The following is a 22,968-nucleotide window of genomic DNA, read 5'->3' as shown; positions in this document are numbered from 1 at the left end:
AAACTCCAGGTTTGAAAAAGTGGAGATGTTGCCTATAGCAACCAATCATATTTTAGCTGTCATTTTGTTGAATGCACTAAATAAATGAAAGCTAAAATCTGATTGCTATAGGCAACATCTCCACTTTTTCAAACCCGCAGTTTAGTAAATATAACCCCAAATCTTAATCATAACTACTAAACATGAAAGGTTCCCCAAAAAAGCAACTTATCTTAAAATATTTTCTCTCAAGGGCCAACTAAATCAACTACTCTTCAAAAAAGCTGCTACCCTCCCAGAGGTACTATGAAAAGGGGACCAAGTCTGAAGCTTCACAACATCTCAAACACAAATCCAGAATTTTTTTTTACAGCCACGCCATCTCCCTAGATTGTCCAGTGTACAAACTATGGGCCTGATTCATTAAGGCTCTTAAATAAAGAGGTATCTTATTTCAGTCTCCTGGACAAACCATGTTACAATGAAAGGGGTGCAAACTAGTTTTCTGTTTTGCACATAAGTTACATACTGACTGTTTTTTCATGTAGCACACAAATACTTGATAGCTTATTTGTGTGCTAAATGAAAAAACAATCAGTATTTAACTTATGTGCAAAACAGAAAACTAGTTTGCACCCCTCGCATTGTTACATGGGGCCTGATTCATTAAGGTTCTTAAATGAAGAGGATTCTCATTTCAGTCTCCTGGACAAAACCATGTTACAATTGAAGGGGTGCAAATAAGTGTTCTGTTTTACACATAAGTTAAATACTGCCTGTTTTTTCATGTAACACACAAATATCAACTTTAAATTTCAGTGTACAAATAAGCTATCAAGTACTTGTGTGTTACATGAAAAAACAGGCAGTATTTAACTTGTGTGCAAAACAGAACACTTATTTGCACCCCTTCCATTGTAACATGGTTTTGTCCAGGAGACTGAAATGAGTATCCTCTTCATTTGAGATCCTTAATGAATCAGGCCCCATGTTTCTTAACTAGGACATCACTGTTGAGAAGATTGTAGATCTGATAAGATATCTTAAGGCAGAATCTGCAGGTCCAGATGGATTCACCACCTCTTATTATAAGAAACAACTATAAGCAGCTATAGGCCGATCTCACTTCTTAACATAGATTTAAAACTCTTCGCAAAAATCGTAGCGAACAGACTGGGATCAAGCTTCAGACAACACCAGGAGGATCACTAACTTAATTCAAATGGCTAACTGCAAAACACTCCTGACACTGGTGGTGGCCCTCGTCAAAAGAAAAGGTTTGATAGGGTGCCTTGGCCCTTTATGCAACAAACTCTGGTGAGCATGAGGATCAGGGGACCTTATTGCTGGGTTTTGGCTGTACCATACAACCTGTCATTGCCAATGGTTTCTCCTCAGCTGCCCTTTGTCCCCCTTAATATTTTCATTAGCCATGGAATCCCTTGCAACTTGCATCTGGAATAATCCTGACATCTCAGGCATAATGGTTGACCCTCAAGAGCATAATATAGCTTTATATGCTGACAATGTTACTTTGACTATTACCAAGTTCTATATTATGATCCCCAATTTACTCAATAAAATGAAATTAAAAACTCACAAATATATAGTAAATTATCAAATTATGAGATAAACATGAAATCAGAGATCCTTAATATATATTTTCCCTCAAACACACTGCACTCCTAAAACTTAATTACATCTTAGCTAAAAATAAAATATATATTTTGGCAAAACCCAGGGTGAGATTGCGTATCCTGTCCAAAAACAAAAAGATGGCCTGGGAATCCCTATCCTGCTAAAATATTACTAGGCAGAACACATGGCCCAATGTATCCTTCGACACTTACTTCCCCATCATAGAGTCTGGATAATAATAATAAAAAAACTGCCGCTTAACATAATTATAAATAACATTGACCCCATAGGTTATTTATAAACCTATGGGGGCATAGGCCCCCTAATCAATAAATAATGACATATTAGCACTCATAATTCATAAGTCAGTGGTGCTACCTTTTATGTTCTGAATGACATGATATTCAAGATATTTGGATTCAAGTAGTATATTTTTAATAGAATCAAAACAAATTGGATAAACTGATTATAGGCATGTACTGCAAACCATATCAGTTCTATAATTAAACAAGTTATTAAAGAAAAAATTATTGTGATACAATGGACAACTTGGCCAAAAGATGGTTTATATGAATGGAGGAAAATATTGTAGACTTGCTTATAAGATTAGATTAGATTATAGTCTAGGAAAACGTCATACTCTGAATGCATAAAAACCAAAGCTAATCCATAAAGGCTACATTACTTTTAACCGGCCATACACATCAAATACCACAGTACAGAGTGTGTTGTATGAAACCGTAAAATCTATATTGTGTCACTTATGCATCACAAATGTGTAAAACTGCAGAACACATGCTAATTTGTTGCTTCACATGATAGTTTTGCACAATTACACCTGGTTTTACAGGGAAGTGTATGGGTTGTTGGTCAAGATAGTGGCTTTGTGCCTTTGCAAATGGTTATAGTGGCCGACGGGAAGATGTCAAAACAGCCACTTCTTTATGTCATAGCTATAGTCCCCGCCATCATAGCCCATCATCTGCTCTACTACAAATATGAAAAGGAAGGAAGTGAAATGAAAAGGAAACAGACAGATGTAGGAGACTAAGCTAGCCTAACATGTGTCAGCTTAGGACCCAGTGATAACCACCCCTATTTCTACAATATTATTTTATTTGGAAGACTATTATTTGGAAAACTAATAAAGTTTATTATATTATCTTTTTAATTGTTATTATTTTGTTTTAGAATTTGACACAATTTGTTGTATATGACCTTTGGCATCCTGTTTTAACCAAAATATGTTTAATAAGCCAAAACAGTTTTCAGGTGCACTTACCTTCTACAGCTGGTGGTGGTGGAAGTGCATTGCTCTCTTTACGTTTTCCTTCTGTAACAGATAACATAAAATATTTTTTTATTGAAATAAAACATTACAAGATATAGGCTTCAGATGCCAAAAAATAGAAAAAGTACTTATATCGCCATCAATTTTATCCCTATGAGATCATGTGACACAGAAGTTGGCTGCTCTCGCTCTAATAAGATTGGAAGTAATCCGCAGTGTTTTTTTTATTTTCCCTGTGGAATCCCCACACTGACCATCAGCCTCTCACATGGAGGGATTGAGCCAGCAGTTCTTTACCTGTGATTATCTGTGTTGCTGGGCCCAGTGCCACACTCCCGTCTGACTGAAGAGCAGAAGATGCCACACATGGTAAGAAGTGGGAGGGCAGACCTGCGCTGAGGGAATGTGCGTAGAGCACCCAGGGGGCATCTGTTTGCCCTGGATTCTATGCACTCTCCCATGTGCACTACATCTTAGGTGTCAATAAGCCATATTCTCTGTATAATGAGCAGTACATGTAAGATCCATTACTATGCACAGTATAGTTACATTATATCTGCATGCAATAGCAGTGGAGAGGCATGAATGACTTCATTGTACCCAGTTTCATGTTTTTTTTCTATATACTCTATGATTATGTTTCAGTTGATCACCTACAAAACCAGCCCTTGTATCTGTGCATGAATGATGGATGTTAGTGTGCATGCTTGCAGGGATCACACACTTAAGTTCTGGGGAAGTATTTCAAGAAAGTACTACATAAAAAAGACTTGTCCATAAGATTCAACCCTCTTATGCACAAACACAAAAAGGAGGCAATTGGCTGTAACATGTCACAAATGCTGGTATTCTGAGCAGATCAATAGTGCTTGAATAAAGTGCAAACCATGTCATTGTTACCATCTGGACTGATGGGGAAGTCACCAAGGTTTTTCTATGGAGAATTTGATGAAGTCAATGCTGCATGCAATTGTGAACAAAATAAATACAATTACAGTTGAGTATTGTTTTTTTTAATATCAATAGCTTGGTGACCCTTTCAGCCTTATACTTTATGTATTAACATCTTTTTCTGAGGTCTTTTAATTAGGACATGTTTGACAGTTCGAAGCCACTGTCGTGAACAGCAGACAGACGTTGACAACTGGAGATGCTCAAACTAACCTCATACCATTTCTCACAACGGTTTGTCGAATTGGTACAAATAATAAAAAAATTGCAGAAATCTCTTGAATTTTATATCAATTAAAATCATGTTAAATTTGAGAAAGTAGAACTGGTATAACCATGTCGACCCTTTTCGACCATATTGGAGCTATTTCACACATGACCTGGCTTTAACATGTTTGAGCTTTACATTTCAACAGTTTTCAATGGCAAAGGTTTAACGGAGAACCTCAAGCTCAAACAGTGAACTTTGAATAAGTAGTATTAGCAATTTGTATAAACAAAAATTAAATATGTCTGTCTTTGGTAGTATATGCAAATGTTTAAAAAAAAAATATTTAGAATATGATTTCATGAAGTTAAAGCAACCCTACAAATATACAACAAAATAAATTATGAAATTATGTAACATTTATAGAGATACTAAATCCCTAACTTGCAAGTAATTGCTTGAGTTGAACACGCAAATTCCGTAATTATGTTATTGTTTATGTGAAATGTTAGAGTTTTTTTAATTTAAATTTTTAAAACTACTCTGGAAAAAGTATGTGCTTGACGGTTACAGTGGCATAATCATGTTGTCATTGATTGTCTGGTGCTGACATGCGGTGATAAGTAATGACAGTGTGCTGCTGACAGTAACAGTGTTAGATTGTCCATGTTGAAGCTGCAAATGTACACTTCAAAACCTTTCCACTGTCAGTGTATTATTAAGTTAGAGCAACAATGACATACTGCCAGAATACTGTCAGACTCTTCACCAAGTGTGTATAATGTGCATAGAGTTTTCATAATGTCTAGAGGCTGATTCATTAAGGCACGTAAATGCAGATATGCACCATATTTTGCGCAAAATTGCTCTGCGCATGCCCAGAAACTAACCATATGCCAGAGAACGCAGCAAAGGAGCCTTATTACAGCTTATTATTTTAGAGGTGGAACAGGGAAGGGCACTGGACATATGCACATAGTTAATGTACGGTAAGGGCATGCCAATCTCAAGCGCACGCAGCAGTGTCCCAATCAAGTTTTAGGCATCTCAAAGGTACGTGCTTTTCTGCTTCTGTTGTATCATTTGCACCAATTACAGGTCTGTTGTAAGTGCCGAATGGCTACAATATTAACTTTTGTCTTAATCACACAGAAGCAGACTAGGAAATGCTTAAATAGGCTTTATAATCAGACATCAAACATTACCATCTCTATACAACTTTTAGTGTTGTTAAACCTACATTTACTCAACTGGCTATATAATACACAATAACACACACTACCTGCAATAAAAGTACAATAAAACATTAGGGAGCTGATTCATTAAAGCACGCAAAATTAATGTATTGTGCGTGTTTTTAAAATCACACGTAATTCAGGTATTGGAGAATACTAGTCCAGGCAATACACTGCAGGATATGTCCAATACATATGTGAAATATAAAGTTCCAAAAGAATGCACAGGGAAAAAAAACCCCAATGTAACCTGTTAATAATACAATCATTAAGGACAAAACATTTAAATAAAAAATAATTTAATTTTATCTTTTAACAATAAAATACATTTATTAGAATGTTATGAATGTCTACTATACATAAAATGAATTTTTACAGTTGCTTCTGATTTCAAACACATGTTCTAGCATGCATATGCAACCGTCATCACCACTTACACCAGACTTGTAGCAGGTGCAAGTGATATGCTGCATGCTCTTGAACTTTGGCATGCCCTTACTGTAAATTGACTACCTGCATATTCCCAGTCCCCTCCTCATTCCTCCCCTGAAAACCTATGCTGTAGTAAGGGTCCTTTGTAACTGAAGATGAATTGGACATTGCTGCGTTTTTTGGCATATGGTTCTTTTTTGGGCATGCTCAGTGAAATTTACCGAAAAATACATCACATATCAGTATTTACGTGTTTAATGATTCAGGACCAATATGTACATGTGTAGTGAAAATTAGCAGCTATTTGGTGTATAGTAACAGTAGTATGGACAGCAGCCCAGGGGCAAACGCAGGATTTTTAAGGGGGGATTTCCAAATAGATGAATTTGGAACAAAGCAACAATAAAACATAAAGTGCTAGAATAAGGCTTCAACATAAACTTTTTTTACTGCAAATAACAGGTACATGTGAGTCACAATATAAATTGTTATTCACAAGTCTAACATTATGCAATAATAAGATAGCGGTGCGGAACTAGTGATGCTATATAAATAGCTGATGATGGTAACTAATATGTTATAGGATCTTCTATTTTATTACTCATTGTTAAAGTAATAATTGAAGCCTGACCCGCAGTGTGCCGTATCCGCGGAGGTGCTGTGGGAAGGGGCAGTGTTTAGCATGTTTATACATGCTTCTGCTGCCTGTTCGTTCGCGGAGGAGGAGGGGTTCATGGAGAACCAGAAACCCCCCCCTGCGTGCGCCCCTGCAGCCAATGGGTGAGTTGGTGAACACATAACCAGTGACTGCAACTATACACTAAATAAGGTAATGTGCACTGACACAGTACATGTGCACAACCAGGGGGCTAAGGAGAGGGACAGGTGGCCTGGGCTGTGTGTGTGGAGGAGAGAAGTTCTTGCACCTGGTCCTGAACTACGTCTGGTTGTACATAAGAGTATGTAATTGTGGAGAAAATTTTATTTATCCATATACATAGATACAGTTTTATTTGCCGGCATAGCATATGTTCTTGTTGGTAGCTGTCACACTTTCAATCTATAGTAAAGGTGCTGGAGCTAGATCCATGTTCTTCTTGTCTTAACTTCCTATTCATTCAAGTTATTCTTCTCTCATCTCCCTCTTGTGTTATATTCATAATAGTCTCTCACTCATGTATGTTACACACCTATCCCTTCCTCCACTCATCCTTGGTATTCTCCTTGCACCTCTCCCACTCATCCATGTAATTCTCTTCTCATCCCCCTATTAGTTCATGTTATTTCAACTTCATTAATCGCAGCCTAGTGTCGATGGGGGACCCAGAATTCTCCAAACCTAAGTCCAAGAAAGATGTAAACTCTTGCGCAGATGAAACTCAAAAGAGCAGTGGCCAAATATAAGGTGTATCATCCCTTGTAACCAGGACAATTCACACTATACTTTTCTTCTGCTTTTTCGTTCCATCCAATAGAGTTTACATCTTTCCAAAACTTTGGTATATGCAGTTTGCCAGCTGAGAGACCTCTCATAGAGTTCGAATCACATAAACTATGAATATACAACATATGCCATAAATGGTATGGAAAGGGGGCTTGGCGCAAGTGCATTGTGATTCACTAAAAGGCTCAAGGGATGTTGCAGTGAGTAGTATACAGACAGTAGTTGTGATAGAAGAGGAGAACATGATTAGACTTGATGGAAAAATTCTGCACCTGAAATAAGCATTCTGGCATATTCCTGGTTCCCATAGCAGCTACACTCCCTACTGTTAGGGTAGTTTCAGTTTTACAAGTAAGCTGTATGTAAGCTCCAGGTTATTGGAACTCCTAAGCTGTGTTATATTCAGTGGTAGTGCCAGACTCAGGGATAGAAACAATGGCAGCCACAGTTACACCTCTGCTTCTTAGGTGAATTAGACTATTGGCAGACTTGACACCTTCATTGACTTCAGGGTGAACAGGTGTCAGGCATTCATTTATTAGTATTGTGACGGCTGGGCTGATTGATTTGTTGGGATTGGTCTCAGGTGGGTTTATAAGACTGCCAGCAGCACATACTCATTGCCAGTATGTGCTCTCTTATGCTGCTGGTTAGTGCTCGATTTTTGACGATTTTTGTATGCTGTCTGCACTAACATCAGTCTGTTATAAATTATCCTTGTCTGCTGCCTGTACTGAAAACGATTTCTGACCCCCCTACTATTCTGCATTGCCTCCTGCCCTGAATTCTGATTTGTACCTGACTATTCTTTATTATATTTTGGTGCTGTTTGTTACACCTTAGGCCACTTGGTATATTTTACTGACATCACTTAGAGGTTCTTTCTCCAATATTCTGTTGTTTGAAAAAAGTCTTCTAGCAAACCTATACCATCTTGCACACAAGACCTGCGGGCAACTGAGTACCAGTAGCACTCTATGGGAAATAGCGGCTTGCATAGGTGAAGACCAGACACAGTTCTATAGGTTTACTTGGAAAGATGGTGGAATTTAAAACATGTTCCTGTGGTTATGTGACATTATACTGTAGTATCATCAAAGCTGAGAATGAGCCTATAAGTATTGCCTAGTATGTTTATCAACAGGCAGAGCAGCCATTGGGACCCTACTACGAAAGCAGAATCCTAATCCTGTAACCGCAGTCTGCCAAGTAAAGTAAGTTTTGGTATTAAATTTCACTTGCACTTCTTTATTATGTTTTTGTTTATACAAAATATTTACCAGTTAAACAGACCACTGAACATAACAACTAATGCAGGAGCATATGTATGTTTTGACACACATAAAATGTCACATATTCTGAACAAAGGCTAACATTTTTATTGTTGAATTCATACCTTCTTTAAGGTCGCCTTTTAGTTTAGAGCCCCCACTCACAGATGAAAACTCCTCCTGATGGGTTACATTATTATCAACGATTACTGTGCGCTTCGTGTGCTCTGTTTGGGAAACTGTCTTTTCACTTTTTCCATCTTGTTGCCATGTGACTTGGACCCCAGTCTTGACTGTCTGGGTTGTGATCTCTGTTCTACTTCCACCTGCTACATGAACAGTCTTTTGTTGATCAGTGAAAGTAGATCCTGAAATATAAAAAGAAAGACCTTGTCTTGCCTACAGAAGGGACAGAGCCGTGTGTTTTCACAAGCTTTTTTTCAGTGCTATATTTAGATATTTGAAGCGACTAAAGGATTGTCTGCTTCTTTATTAGTCTTTATGACAGGTGCAGCAGAGACAAGAGCCAAACTCACATTTTCATTATAGCTATTCTGATAAATACCCTGATTTAATTACCAAGCAGTGCAGACAGGACTGCATTCATGCAACTTGTGACCTTTGCAGCAAAAATAGCCAATTATTGTACTTATTCAAGACAGAGCTCTTATTAGTATGCATTCAGTTAAAATGGTTAATTTCTTCTTTGCACATTAATGCTGGTGCGTTCTTTTAAAAGACAAGAATGCAGAAAGCAGTAATTAATTTAATTATTCAGTACGCAATTATTATTCACTATAAGCTATTAAAATGAAAGTTAGCATTGTAAACACATTTTTCCTACCAGTGTAATAAAAAACAGAGTTTATTACAGATGTGGATGCATAGCAAATATCATTAGGTGCACACCCACATTCCACTTTTGGGAAATGCCCCTGTAAAAGCACAGTGCACAACCTTTTTGTAGGATAGCAGGTTTACATGAAAAGTGCATGGTGGAGGGAGCAAAAAGATCTTTAAGTCCTGCATACTTCCACATTAGGACAGGCCCATCATTAAAGAGAACTGTCACCGGGCCATCTGGTGTCATTTTATGACCTTGCTACATAGATAGAGCTTTATGTGATCTTCATGTCCAATGTTCTATCACAGGCTGGCTTCCTTCAGATTATCCAACAGGCGAGCTGCAATGTGTGGAAGAAGCTGGCCTGGGAGCAAGTTTGTTTTCTTCTTCCAAATACATAGTGCAGAAGCTACTACATAGTAAAACAATAAAATGACAACATAGGATTTATAGGCTGCCTTTCTTTTTTATATTCTAAAATACTACTAGGCGAACATTGTACCTTTTCACGTGTCATTTGATTTGTTTACTAAAATGGTGTTATTACATTGCTGTTTGTGCATGTGTAAAATGTACTTTATTGTATAAATATGTACCCATAGAAAGAATTTCCTTTTGCTTGGAGGTATCTCCGGAAGGTTCACATAAACGCTCAATTCACCCCTTGGAGCTTATTTAAATATCTTGTCACACAATGAAAAGTCTCATTTTGTTTGTGGGTGCAATATATCGCACCTGAAGGCAGCTAGCCTGCATTTACCTAGACAGGCACTGTCATCTTGACATGCTAATATATGCCCTTCCTGTACAAAAAATGGGTGCATTTGTGCAAAAAATGGGTGTCCGTTTTGCATTTTTGTAAATGACATGTAATGGGTGTCTGTGCACTGCTAAGATTTGTCTAGTTCAGTGCCATAGTGTGCACTCTTTTGCACAGTGCAAAAAGTTTATGCCTCAATGTGGAAGCTTTGTTGAAAACACTACTGATTTCACCTTCTGGACTTCCACCAATATAACACTTTTATTTCATCCAATGAACTGCTCATATGCAACTCATTGAGCTATGAATTAACTAGGGAAAGCAGGGGACCACATGGCTGCGTTTATTTAAAGAGTCATATTTGTGGAGTTTGTAATAAATACATTAGTTTATTGTCTTGTTCTACTTGCTAGGAAGACCATGTGCCTAAATATATTCAACCCATGTATGAGATTTACCAGTTTTTTAATTCTAAGATTTCTAACATATACAGGGATAAAGAAGAGAGACTAAATAGAATAACGTGATATATTGTACCAGATGCTCCTATTCAGAATAATATATTAGATATAGTATTCATCATTTATCCACAGGAGGTGAAACCATTATACATAAATTATGATGTATCACAAAAAGGAAGAATAAAAAAAGCAATGTATATAAGAAGGTGCACAAGTGCACCTTCTTATATGCATTCCTCTTTTTCTTCCTTTTTGTGATATACAGAAATAACAAATATATGTATTTTATTTGAGGTTTATTTTGGTCTTTATCATCTGAGCTAGCCCAATATTGGCTGATATAGGGGACGGAAGGGCCCCTTTCACCTTGCAATTCTTTTATCTATGCGGCTAAACTGGCCGTAGACAACCAAGTGGCCAGATAGCCATATGAGTGGACACCACTCGAAACGATTCCAATCTATTCATCTGTGGATAAAAATAAAATAAATGGGCAGCATCTTTTTTGATTTTGGGTGTGAGTTATTTTTTTTGAAGAATGTGACAATTTAAGAGTTGCCTGGACTCCTTCTCATCTCCCCATCCCTAAAATAGTGTCAACTACCGTATATACTCGAGTATAAGTCGACCCGAATATAAGCCGAGGTACCTAATTTTACCACAAAAAACTGGGAAAACTTATTGACTCGAGTATAAGCCTAGGGTGGGAAATGCAGCAGCTACTAGTAAATTTCAAAAATAAAAATGATATATACAATCTATAAAAACAAATGTATTGTTCCCAGACTAGATAAATAAATAGGATGATTGACTGGTGTAGCAATACCAACATGTAATATATCACAAAGGATATATAGGAGATGCAGACCTCAATAAACAGTACTGAAGGGAATGGTGGTATATCCGGAGGCTCCAAACTGTATAGGACATAACAATAAGGAACAATGCAGAGCAGTGTTGGTGTGTATAACTCACGATTTCTTGATAGCAGTTCTCAGTCCGTCCGCGGTATTCCTTAAAGACTGCAAGCAAACAGATGGGGTGCGCTGACTATAATAGCCGTCCAGACACAAAGTCTTTTGAAGGAAAGTTCCTAGCTCCGTTTGGTCCTACCACTCCAATAGCGCTGGTTGAAGTAGTGATGTTTCTATTCTTCAGATGCGCCTGTGCAGGAGGTTCCTGACGTCCCGGCTGTTACTGATTTCCTCATGTCTCACTAAACAGGCTGTCAGTGCAGTCCAGCGCTGCAGCGGCAGAGGATGAATGGGATGTGAAGCGATGATTCATTTACCATTCATCACTTCACATCCCATTCATCCTCTGCCGCTGCAGCGCTGGACTGCACTGACAGCCTGTTTAGTGAGACATGAGGAAATCAGTAACAGCCGGGACGTCAGGAACCTCCTGCACAGGCGCGTCTGAAGAATGGAATCACTACTTCAACCAGCGCTATTGGAGTTGAAGTAGTCAGGAGCTAGGAACTTTCCTTCAAAAGACTTTGTGTCTGGACGGCTATTATAGTCAGCGCACCCCATCTGTTTGCTTGCAGTCTTTAAGGAATACCGCGGACGGACTGAGAACTGCTATCAAGAAATCGTGAGTTATACACTCCAACACTGCTCTGCATTGTTCCTTATTGTTATGTCCTATACAGTTTGGAGCCTCCGGATATACCACCATTCCCTTCAGTACTATTTATTGAGGTCTGCATCTCCATCACCCGAGTATAAGCCGAGGAGGGCTTTTTCAGCACAAAAAAAGTGCTGAAAAACTCGGCTTATACTCGAGTATATACGGTAGTCATCAAGCATCTCACAGCAGCAGAAATAAACACAAACAACGTCTCTAAGTAACTGGTAAACAATAAACTCTTAAAAAAAATATTGCTGTGCAAAAAAGTAATACATAAAAAACAAATACATTTAGGAAAACAGATGATTATCAATAACCTAATGATAATTGGAAGGCTATTCTCTCTTCAGGAGGGATAGGGTAAATAAAAGGGGAGGAGGAGTATGTCTTTATATTAAGCCAGAATTAAAACCAAGTATTCAAGAAGTTATATACGAGAATATTGGTGATAATATAGAGGCATTGTGGGTGGAAATATCCAGCGGAGGAAAAAGTTCAGAGAAGTTTCTGATAGGGATATGCTATAAACCGCCAGATATTAGTACGATTGAGGAAGCCCAACTTCTACAGCAAATTGAAAAGGCTACACAACTAGGTCAAATTTTAATTATGGGGGATTTTAATTATCCGGACATTGATTGGAGTACTGAGACCTGCGGTACAGCTAGGGGAAATAGGTTTCTGAGCACGCTAAAAGACCATTACATGTCCCAATTAGTTGAGGAACCAACTAGGAACCGGACTATACTGGACCTAGTAATAACAAACAATGTAGACGTAATATCAAATATTCAAGCAAAGGAGCACTTGGGAAACAGTGATCATAATATGGTCTCATTTGAAATTAGTTTCCAGAAACAACAGTATAAGGGATCAACTAGGACTTTAAACTTTAAAAAGGCAAATTTTAATATGCTAAAGGAGTCTATAAAGAGCATAGACTGGGACAAAGCCTTTGAAGGAAAAAATACGGAAGAAATGTGGGCTGTCTTTAAAATGTTGTTGGAAACATACACGTATAAGTTTATTCCTATGGGAAATAAATGTAAAAGAATTAAGTCTAAACCAATGTGGCTAAATAAAAAGGTAAGGGAAGAAATGCAAAGGAAGAAGCGTGCATTTAAATTGTTTAAGTCTGAAGGGTCAGAGGAGTCCTTCCATAGGTACAAGGAATGTAATAAAACATGCAAAAAGGAAATTAGATTGGCTAAATTAGAAAATGAAAGGCACGTTGCAAAAGAAAGTAAGACAAACCCCAAAAAGTTTTTTAAGTATATAAATGGCAAAAGGATTAAAAAAGATAATATAGGACCCCTAAGAAGTGAGATGGGTGAATTGATAAATGATACTAAGGAAAAAGCAGAGATATTAAACACGTTCTTTTCTTCAGTATTTACCAGAGAGGAACAAATGGCAGGAGTAATACATAAAAATGGAAATGAAACCATGCCATGAATTAATACTTGGTTGTCAGAGGAAGAAGTCCAAAGGCGACTGAAGAATATTAAGATAAATAAAGCTCCAGGTCCAGATGGCATACACCCAAGGGTCCTTATGGAATTAAACTCGGAAATAGCTAGACCGCTATTCTTAATTTTCAGAGATTCAATCTCATCAGGCTCAGTACCAAGGGATTGGCGAATAGCAGATGTGGTGCCGTTGTTTAAAAAGGGGACGAGATCACAACCAGAGAATTATAGACCTGTAAGCCTGACATCAATAGTGGGGAAACTACTGGAAGGTATTTTAAGGGACAGTATTCAGGATTACTTGGTACGCAATAAAATTATTAGTGGGAATCAACATGGATTTGTGAGGGATAGGTCATGTCAAACTAATCTAATTAGTTTCTACGAGGAAGTTAGTGGGAACTTAGACCAGGGCAGGACAGTAGATGTGGTCTACTTAGATTTTGCAAAGGCCTTTGATACAGTGCCACACAAGAGGTTGGTTTACAAAATAAGGGAACTGGGTCTAGAAATCAAAATTTGTACTTGGATCGAAAACTGGTTAGAGAATAGGGAACAGAGAGTTGTGATAAATGGAACATTTTCTAATTGGTCAAAGGTCTTAAGTGGAGTTCCTCAAGGTTCCGTGCTGGGACCACTCCTTTTTAATATATTTATTAATGACCTTGGTGATGGTTTAGAGAGTAAAGTTTCTATTTTTGCAGATGACACTAAACTCTGTAAGGTAATAAAATCAGAGCAAGATGTAGCTTCTCTACAGAGGGACTTAAATAAACTGGAGGATTGGGCGGCTAAATGGAATATGAGGTTTAACACAGATAAATGTAAGGTTATGCATTCAGGGATCAAAAACAAGAACGCAATCTATAAATTAAATGGAATTAATTTAGGAGAATCTATAATGGAAAAGGATTTGGGAGTGCTCGTAGACAGTAGACTTAGCAATAGTGCTCAATGTCAAGCAGCAGCTGCAAGGGCAAACAAAGTATTGGCATGCATAAAAAGGGGCATAGATGCAAGGGAAGACAGTGTAATTTTGCCACTGTATAAATCATAGGTAAGACCTCATCTTGAATATGCAGTACAGTTCTGGGCACCACTCTATAAAAAAGATAATTTGGAACTAGAAAGGGTTCAGAGAAGGGTGACAAAATTGATAAAGGGTATGGAGTCATTAAGTTATGAGGAAAGGTTAGCCAGTTTAGGCATGTTTACTTTAGAAAAGAGGCGTCTAAGGGGAGATATGATTACTATGTACAAATATATTAGGGGTCAATACAGAGAGCTTTCATGGGAACTTTTTACCCCAAGGACCATACACAGGACACGTGGTCATCCCCTAAGGTTAGAGGAGAGGAAATTTCACAACCAGCAAAGGAAGGGGTTCTTTACAGTAAGGGCAGTCAAGATATGGAATTCATTGCCAGGGAAGGTTGTGATGGCAGATTCAATAGATATGTTTAAGAAAGGGTTAGACAAATTTTTAGCGGAAAGGTGTATCCAGGGATACGACCGTTAATTTAAAATAAAGGATAGTAGTGGATATAGGGTAAAAATTGGATTGCAATATTGAGTCTGGGGGGATTTTCAAAATTGAAACAGATTGGCGGTTGCCTACTCTGGATTAATTTCAAATATAAGTGCAGGATCGCAGGAGATCCAAAATAGGTTGAACTTGATGGACTGGTGTCTTTTTTCAACCTCATCAACTATGTTACTATGTTACTATGTTATAATATATTTAGTGATGAAGATTGTGTAGTCAGAACAAAAGAATACAGCAAGTTGCCAATGTGATCTTCACACCAATAAATGAAGTATAACTCAGGACATAGAAACAACCGAGAATGTGTGCTACTGTTTTACACTGTGCAGAAAGCCACTATGTATAATATAACAGATACAAGTACATGACAAATAATCTGACACCTGTTAAATCGATGGCATCAATGTTCTGTATAACAGATTCAAATTACCTTTAAAAGATACGCCCTATTTAAATATGTGTACTAAGTTTAACCTCTATGGGATGACATAAGACAGGAGTTCTGTCATGCTGGAGCCGGCTTTCATACTTTAAGACATAGTTCTTGCATTCTTTGCATTTTGGAGGTGGGCGCCTTCTGCCCACCTTCTGCACTAGAACCTGAGCTATCACAGGCAGCCTCTAATTCTAGTGCATCAACTAAGAACTGTTTCAAATGGATCCTGGCTTTTTAATTCCGTCAAGTAGACATTCGATTAGAGAGAGTTTCTCCTAAGCAAATGATGGCCTTATATATATATATATATATATATATATATATATATATATATCTATATGGGAATCCCAGTGATATCATCCACGGGTATTCTCTGCCGAAGAGATAGACATGGTCTAATAAGATCTGAGGACAGTCTGAAATGTTATAGCATGAGTTAACATGCTGTAACATGAGCTTTAATGTCACTGACATCGGAGTTTATGTTTATGCATGATAAATATGCTTTTATTCTAATAAAAATGTCTAACCCAATGGGGAAGGAAAAAAGTATTGAAAATGCAAAAAAAAATAAAATGAAAAACAGACAAGTTGCACTGAATTTGTCAAAATAAATAAGGACAGGTCCTGGGTTAAATGCATATTTTTCTTATTTATGATAAGCTTTTCCATATTTAACCAAAATAGAGTATTATGTTAAATTAAAGTCCTATCTAAAAAGAGCAATGTAAAACTTGCAAGATAACAAATAGTTCAAAGGGTATTAACTGATCCCTAGCAAAGTTACAAAATGTGATCTGGTTATAAAGGTATAAAATACCTTTGGTCATTAAAGGGTTAAGCAGTGGGGACAAAACTTAATATTCAGAGCTACCCAAGGTCCTTCAAAACAAATAGTTGTTCTTGTAACACATAATCTCCCTCTTATCCATTATAATTGTACTATATAAAAGGAATTTAATTCAGTATTCTTAGAGATTGTGAACAGATTAACAAAACAATTCAATAAGGTGAGGCATGTTGTATGATTGTTAATGGGGTAATAAGTGTTAAGACTAACTGACATCTGCAGCAGGACTTGTGAATTTATTAAGGAATTGTGATACATTTCGGCGCCAGTGCAGAAATGGACTTAATGCATGTTTGAAAACTCACATGCAATAGAGCAATTATTTGTTACTTTCATTTAAAAGTAAATCACTAAATTATATCTATCTATCATTTGTTCGGAAAATACATGTTTATACTGAGAAGTTCATATTATTTTTCCTATTTATGACTTGAAATGTGATCTAATCAATATGTCCTAAAATAATTATTATGTAAAGCCAAATAGTTGGCACACATACATTTACGTCAAAGAGCATCTAATTTTACTATGTTGGTAGCTGTCAATCATCACATCCCAGGTGAATAGATTTAGAACAGATCATAGAGGATGTAAATCATAGATCCTACTAATGAGATATTTAGAGATCACTGGCTTCAGATCTGAGACATAACAGTAGCAGATGATATACTAGAACACATCTCTGCCTGTTTTCTATTTAGAGATCCTTCTAATGTGACTGTTCCCTGCTCTGTTACCGCCCCATTTCTTGTGGCAGAAAGGTAAAGTGTGGGTCCACAGAGTGAACTAGTGTGGGTGAACGGAGCTGTATTATGAGGAAACGTCCACACAGTACAAGGCGCATACAACGCCCCTTCAGGAGACAACACATAAATGTGTGGCAATTCCTGTTTGGAATAAGTGATACATCATAGGGTAGACCAGTGGTTCTCAAACTTTCTCAGTTCGAGGCACCCTTAAGGTCATCCCTAAGCCAAAATAATTACCGGGTAGTCCCGTTTTTAAGTAGTTGGGTCAAAATGGCGTAAGATGTATTTAGGCCCCTTTACCATCACATTGTGCCCCTTCATCCGATCACTGCGCCCCTTCACCATATTACTTTGTCCCCCTCTTCGCCATCTCACACTCTGTGTCTCCTTCTTCACCATCTCTCTGTCCCCCTTCAGCGTCTCTCCGTGTCCCCCTCCTTCAGTGTGTCTCTCTCTGTCCCTCTCCTTCAGCGTGTCTCTCTCTGTCCCCCTCCTTCAGCGTGTCTCTCTCTGTCCCCCTCCTTCAGCGTGTCTCTCTCTGTCCCCCTCCTTCAGCGTGTCTCTCTCTGTCCCCCTCCTTCAGGGTGTCTCTCTCTGTCCCCCTCCTTCAGCGTGTCTCTCTCTGTCCCCCTCCTTCAGCGTGTCTCTCTCTGTCCCCCTTCAGTGTCTCTCTTTGCCTCCCTTCAGTGTCTCTTGGTCCCCCTTCAGTGTCTCTTTGTCCCCCTTCAGTGTCTCTCTTTGTCCCCCTTCAGTGTCTCTCTCTGTGCCCCTTCAGTGTCTCTCTGTGTCCCTTCAGTGTCTCTGTGTCCCTTCAGTGTCTCTCTGTGCCCCTTCAGTGTCTCTCTGTCCCCCTTCAGCGTCTCTCTCTCTGTCCCCCTTCAGCGTCTCTCTCTCTGTCCCCCTTCAGCGTCTCTCTCTCTGTCCCCCTTCAGCGTCTCTCTCTGCCCCTTTTCAGCGTCTCTCTGTGCCCCCTTCAGTGTCTCTCTGTGCCCCTCCTTCACTCTTCTTTACTTACCTTCTTTCCTGACATCCTCTCTGCTGCTGCTCCTCACTGAAGCTGACGGACATGATGACGTCATGCCCGGCAGTCAGTGAGGAGGAGGATCCGGCGCTGGTAAGTTTTTTGGTTATTTTTTTGTTCGTTTTTTTTTTCTCTTTTTTCTTGCTAGGGATCGCGGCACCCCTGTGACAGCGCCGCGGCACCCCAGGGAGCCGCGGCGCACAGTTTGGGAACCGCTGGGGTAGACAAAAGTGCAGCTTTAAAGAGGAGAAGAGGACCAAGTGGTTGAGGAATCTAGTATGCCCACTTTTTATTCAAGCTCTCCAATTAGATCTCTTATCCACTGTCATCTCCCCTCTTACATAATTTTTTTAATTTTTTTATTAAACTTTGACATTTTTGTTGGCAGTAGAGAACATCTCTGCTATATTCTGGTAGCTAATGACTATTCTGTTTCATGCCAATTTCAGGTTACACAAACACTAAACATTGTCCAGTTTAGTATGCTTAATGCCACCTAACACTAGCTCTAATTATTACATGCTTGTGAAAGGTCCTGGGGTGAGGGATGGGATCCTGCTATTTGAGGGGGTTCACACAGTCTGGCATAACCCAGAGGGTCGTGTACTGTAATCTATACCTGCTATATTACTTGAAGAGTCTCAACAAACATTGAACTTTTCGAAATGACTTGAGCAAAGCTTAAATCAGACAAGTTCCCCAAAAGTGAACATCTCCAGAGGTGTGAAAACTAGTACTATATACACTGCTTTTCTCTAATGTTTCATTATACCTGTAGGTGTTATTCTCCTTACTGAATAAGCATAACCAGTTAGCCATTTACGGTGTGATTTTGTTGTCCTCTAATGGTTCAATGTTCTGGCATTAAGAGCTATTACTAAGATTACTATACTGTCAATATATACTTGTTTCTGTGTTTGGCAAGAAATGTAGCTGTCTTTCTCTAGTGGGGAGTCATTTTCAAATCACTTTTCTAAAAATATAACCTATATGTGACATTCACTATTTAGTTTTTTTGGGTGACCACGAATTGTCCACTTAGCACGAGTGCTATGGAGAAATTTTTTGACCGACCCTCCTCTTCAAAGGCTTCGCCCCACTTAACACCAGCTAGAATGGGGAGAGCTAAACAATCTGCCAATAAATCTCTTTCCTCTTCACAGTTGCCAACTGATGATGATCAGGACTCTCAGACATCGAATCAGGAAGAACAGGTGTTAGCTCCCAACTCCATTACTGAGGTGGCTAAGGCCATCTCAGAACTGATCATGCCTCAGATTGGTAAAAAATTTGAAGACCTTCAAACTTTAGATTCTGCATGGGCCACTATCGACTCTAATACATTCAGAATTTCTGGCTTGGAACAACGTACAAGTGATCTGAAAGACTCACCCTCTCCAAGCGATGATCAACTCTCAAGCCTACAGTTACTAACCAAGAAGATGGAGGATCTTGAAAATAGAAATTGTAGGAACAATTTAAGATTTATAGACATACCAGAATCCATCAGTGTCCAACATCTCACGACTTGCCTACGGGTTTGGGCATTTACTCTGACACTGATCCGATACATATTGAAAGAGGGCATAGGATACACCCTGAATGTCAATGTCCAGTCACCCTCGCCAGCCTATTGCCAGATTCCTGAACTTTTGGGCAAAAGAAAAACTACTAGTGGTCTATAGAAAAGTGCCTCAATTGTTAATTGAAGACAAGAGCATTTTAATATTTCAGGACTTTTCTGCCTCTGTGGCCCAAAAAAGTAAAGGATTCTCCACGGTCTATAGACACTTGGTGGAAAACAATCCAAGATTCGCCCTCTTATACCCAGCAAAACTTTTAGTCGAAGACAATGGCCGAACCCTCTTCTTCACCGACCCAGATAGAGCCAAGGCGCACTTCCTACATGCACAGAATTCCCCTATCACAATGGTTCCTTTGCCGGTTGGAATGACGGGACTAAGAAATTTCAAATATTCACCTTCCGCTACACCAGGCCTCCTGAAAGGTTAAGATGAGTTCAACCTCTAACACATATATCTCCACACCAGTGGGACACAACTCTTCCTTTAAACTCACATTTTGATCTGTTGAAAGGCCTAAATTTACCAATTAAATGCCCCCCTGCCCCCCAGCCCAGCCTGCCCCTAGTCCCAGCACTTAGGAAGAGAGAACCGAGGGTCGAGAGGTTTGAATTGGGATGGAGGGGGGAAGGAGTTGAGAAACCTTTTTATGGTTATGGTTATGAGGGAGAGAGATAGGGAAGGGGATCAAAGGGCAATGAGATAAGGAGGTGGGCAATGAGGAGTGAGCGAAAGAGAGGATAGGAATTGTGCTTGAGGGTGGATAGAGAAGTAAGATGTAGAAGGGGATTGAGAAAGGAAAGGGGGATAGAATGGCAGTATAATAGTGTAATGAAGTGTAATATAAAAGACAGAATAGTATCTGGACTGTGTTATTGATAAATACGAAAGTCGCCTTGTTGTTCCTCTTTATAAAATGAAATAGTAAACTTATTTCCTGCAGCAGAACAAATGAAAATAGACTGTGACAATGTCTTAAAATATAATAGCCATAATAACGATTTATATATTATCTAGACACATCAGCCAATAGCCATCATCATCAGTGCATATTTTCCACCAAGAGTCAAGTACCCGCAAGAAATACGACTCCTGAGAGACGTATAAGCGCCTGTATACAGGTCTTGCGCAGTTGCATTTATGAGACCACTGTGCTTGGCCTAAGCTTGCATGTCCTGTCCCTCCCCCATTCTGCCTCTCTAAGGGTAAGGAGTGGTAAGAGCAAGATGTCCTTTAGGAAATATAAGCAGACTCAGAATAATGAAGAAAAGGAGGTACATCCTATTAGACAGAAGAAGACTAAGAAGGTAATCAGATGTGCAAAGGCACAAGCTGAATAGAAAATTGCCCAGGCAGTAGGTAAAGGGGGCACATTTTTGGGGGGTATGTAAGTGAAAGAAGAAAAACAAAAGGAGGAATAATAAGACTAAAGACAGAGAGTGAGAGTCTTGTTGAGGGAGACAAGGTAATAGCAGATCATCTTATTAATTATTTTTGCTCAGTTTTAACTACAGAAAGAGAGGGGAAGGGGCCACAGTTAAGTTGCAAGTATATTCAGAAAAATGAGGTAGATAAAAGTACATTTACAGAGCAGAAGGTCCTAACAGAGCTCTCAAAACTTAAAGTGGATAATGGGGTCAGATGGGATACATCTAAGCAGGGGTAGGCTGGGGGTATCTGCCCCCAGGCTGGTCCCATAGTAGGCTATATTGGGCTGGATTACTGGGCCACCCGCATTTTGAAATAAGCTGCTGAGTCAAGTCCTGCCCCCCGGAGCTAAAAGTTTGACAGCCTTCCCCTGCATCTAAGCATACTAAAAGAGCTTAAAGTGGGTGCTGGTAACACCATTAACAGAATTATTCAACAATCACTAGCTACAGGAGTAATTCCAGAGGACTGGATAAGAGCAAATGTAGTCCCACTACACAAAAGTGGAAGCAAGGAAGAGGCGAGCAACTACCGACCAGTGAGCCTTACATCAGTAGTAGGGAAATTGATAGAAACAAACTCTTAAAATAAAGAGTTGTGGAATATCTAAAATCCAGTAATCCCAAACAGCATGGATTTACTAAGGGGAGACCATGTCAAACAAATCTTATTGAATTTTTTGACTGGGTGTCTAAAGTAATAGATCAAGGGAGAGACGTAGATGTTTATCTAGACTTTAGTAAGGCTTTTTACACTTTGTCACATCGCAGACTGTTATATAAACTCAAAAGTTTGGGATTGGATTCTAAGTTGGTTGAATGGATAAGATCTTGTTTGCCAGATAGAAAACAGAGAGCTCTAGTATATGGATTGCATTCACAGGAGGGAAAGGTTACCAGTGGAGTAACCCAGAGATTCATACTTGGATCCCTGGGGTACTTTTCAATATCTTTATTGGTGACATTGCAAATGGTATTGAAGGGAAAGTATGCCTTTTTGCAGATGACACAAAGATATGCAACAGGGTAAACATACCAGGAGGGTAAAACAAATGATTGATGATCTAGGTATAGAGGAATGGTCAGGAGCATTGCAACTACAGTTTAGTGCCAAAAAATGCAAAATCATGCACTTAAGTTTTAAAAACCCAAAGCCTAAATATAATATTATGGCACTATAATGGAAACTACTGATGACGAAGGTGAACTAGGAGTCACTATTTCAGGTGACTTAAAGGTAGGTAAGCAATGTAACAAAGCAATGTAACAAAGCAATGAGGAAGGAAAGTCAGATGCTTGGTTGCATAGGAAGAGGAATCAGTAGTAGAAAGGAAGAAGTAATAAAGTTATAATGCCACTGTATAGGTCATTGGTACGGCCTCACCTAGAATACTGTGTTCAGTTCTGGAGGCCATATCTCCATAAGGATATAAATACATTACAGACCGTACAAAGAACGGCAACTAAAATGGTGCATGGCCTATAGCACAAAACTTACCCGGAAAGACTAAAATATCTTAATATGTATAGTTTGGAGCAAAGAAGGGAAAGGGGAGGACATGACAGAAACTTTCAAATATATCAGGGGTTTTTACAAAGTTACTGGAGGGAATCATTCTTCAAAGGAAGATAAGTATTAGAACATGAGGACATGCACTGAAATTGGAGGGAAATAAGTTCAGAGGAAATTTGAGGAAAAATGACTTTACAAATTGTAATGGATAAGTGGAATAGCCTCTCA

At 38.8% G+C, this 22,968-nt stretch overlaps 1 protein-coding gene across 12 annotated transcripts in view; it reads right to left on the bottom strand.

Annotated features, from left to right (window-relative positions):
* The window catches only part of MYBPC1 (myosin binding protein C1), a 114,273-nt gene that overhangs the window by 84,503 nt on the left and 6,802 nt on the right, over positions 1-22,968 (bottom strand). For all 12 annotated transcript variants that reach the window (XM_075209254.1, XM_075209256.1, XM_075209255.1 and 9 more), the window contains exons 2-3: positions 8,575-8,817; positions 2,900-2,950 (exon numbers count right to left, since the gene is read on the bottom strand). In XM_075209254.1, coding sequence (XP_075065355.1) covers positions 2,900-2,950; positions 8,575-8,817 — 294 coding nt within the window. The remainder of the gene's footprint in view (positions 1-2,899; positions 2,951-8,574; positions 8,818-22,968) is intronic.

Source organism: Mixophyes fleayi, chromosome 4 (genome assembly GCF_038048845.1).
Source record: "Mixophyes fleayi isolate aMixFle1 chromosome 4, aMixFle1.hap1, whole genome shotgun sequence".
Lineage (NCBI taxonomy): Eukaryota > Metazoa > Chordata > Amphibia > Anura > Limnodynastidae > Mixophyes > Mixophyes fleayi.
Note: the sequence above shows the minus strand (reverse complement) of the source record. Positions and strands in the feature narration are given on the sequence as shown.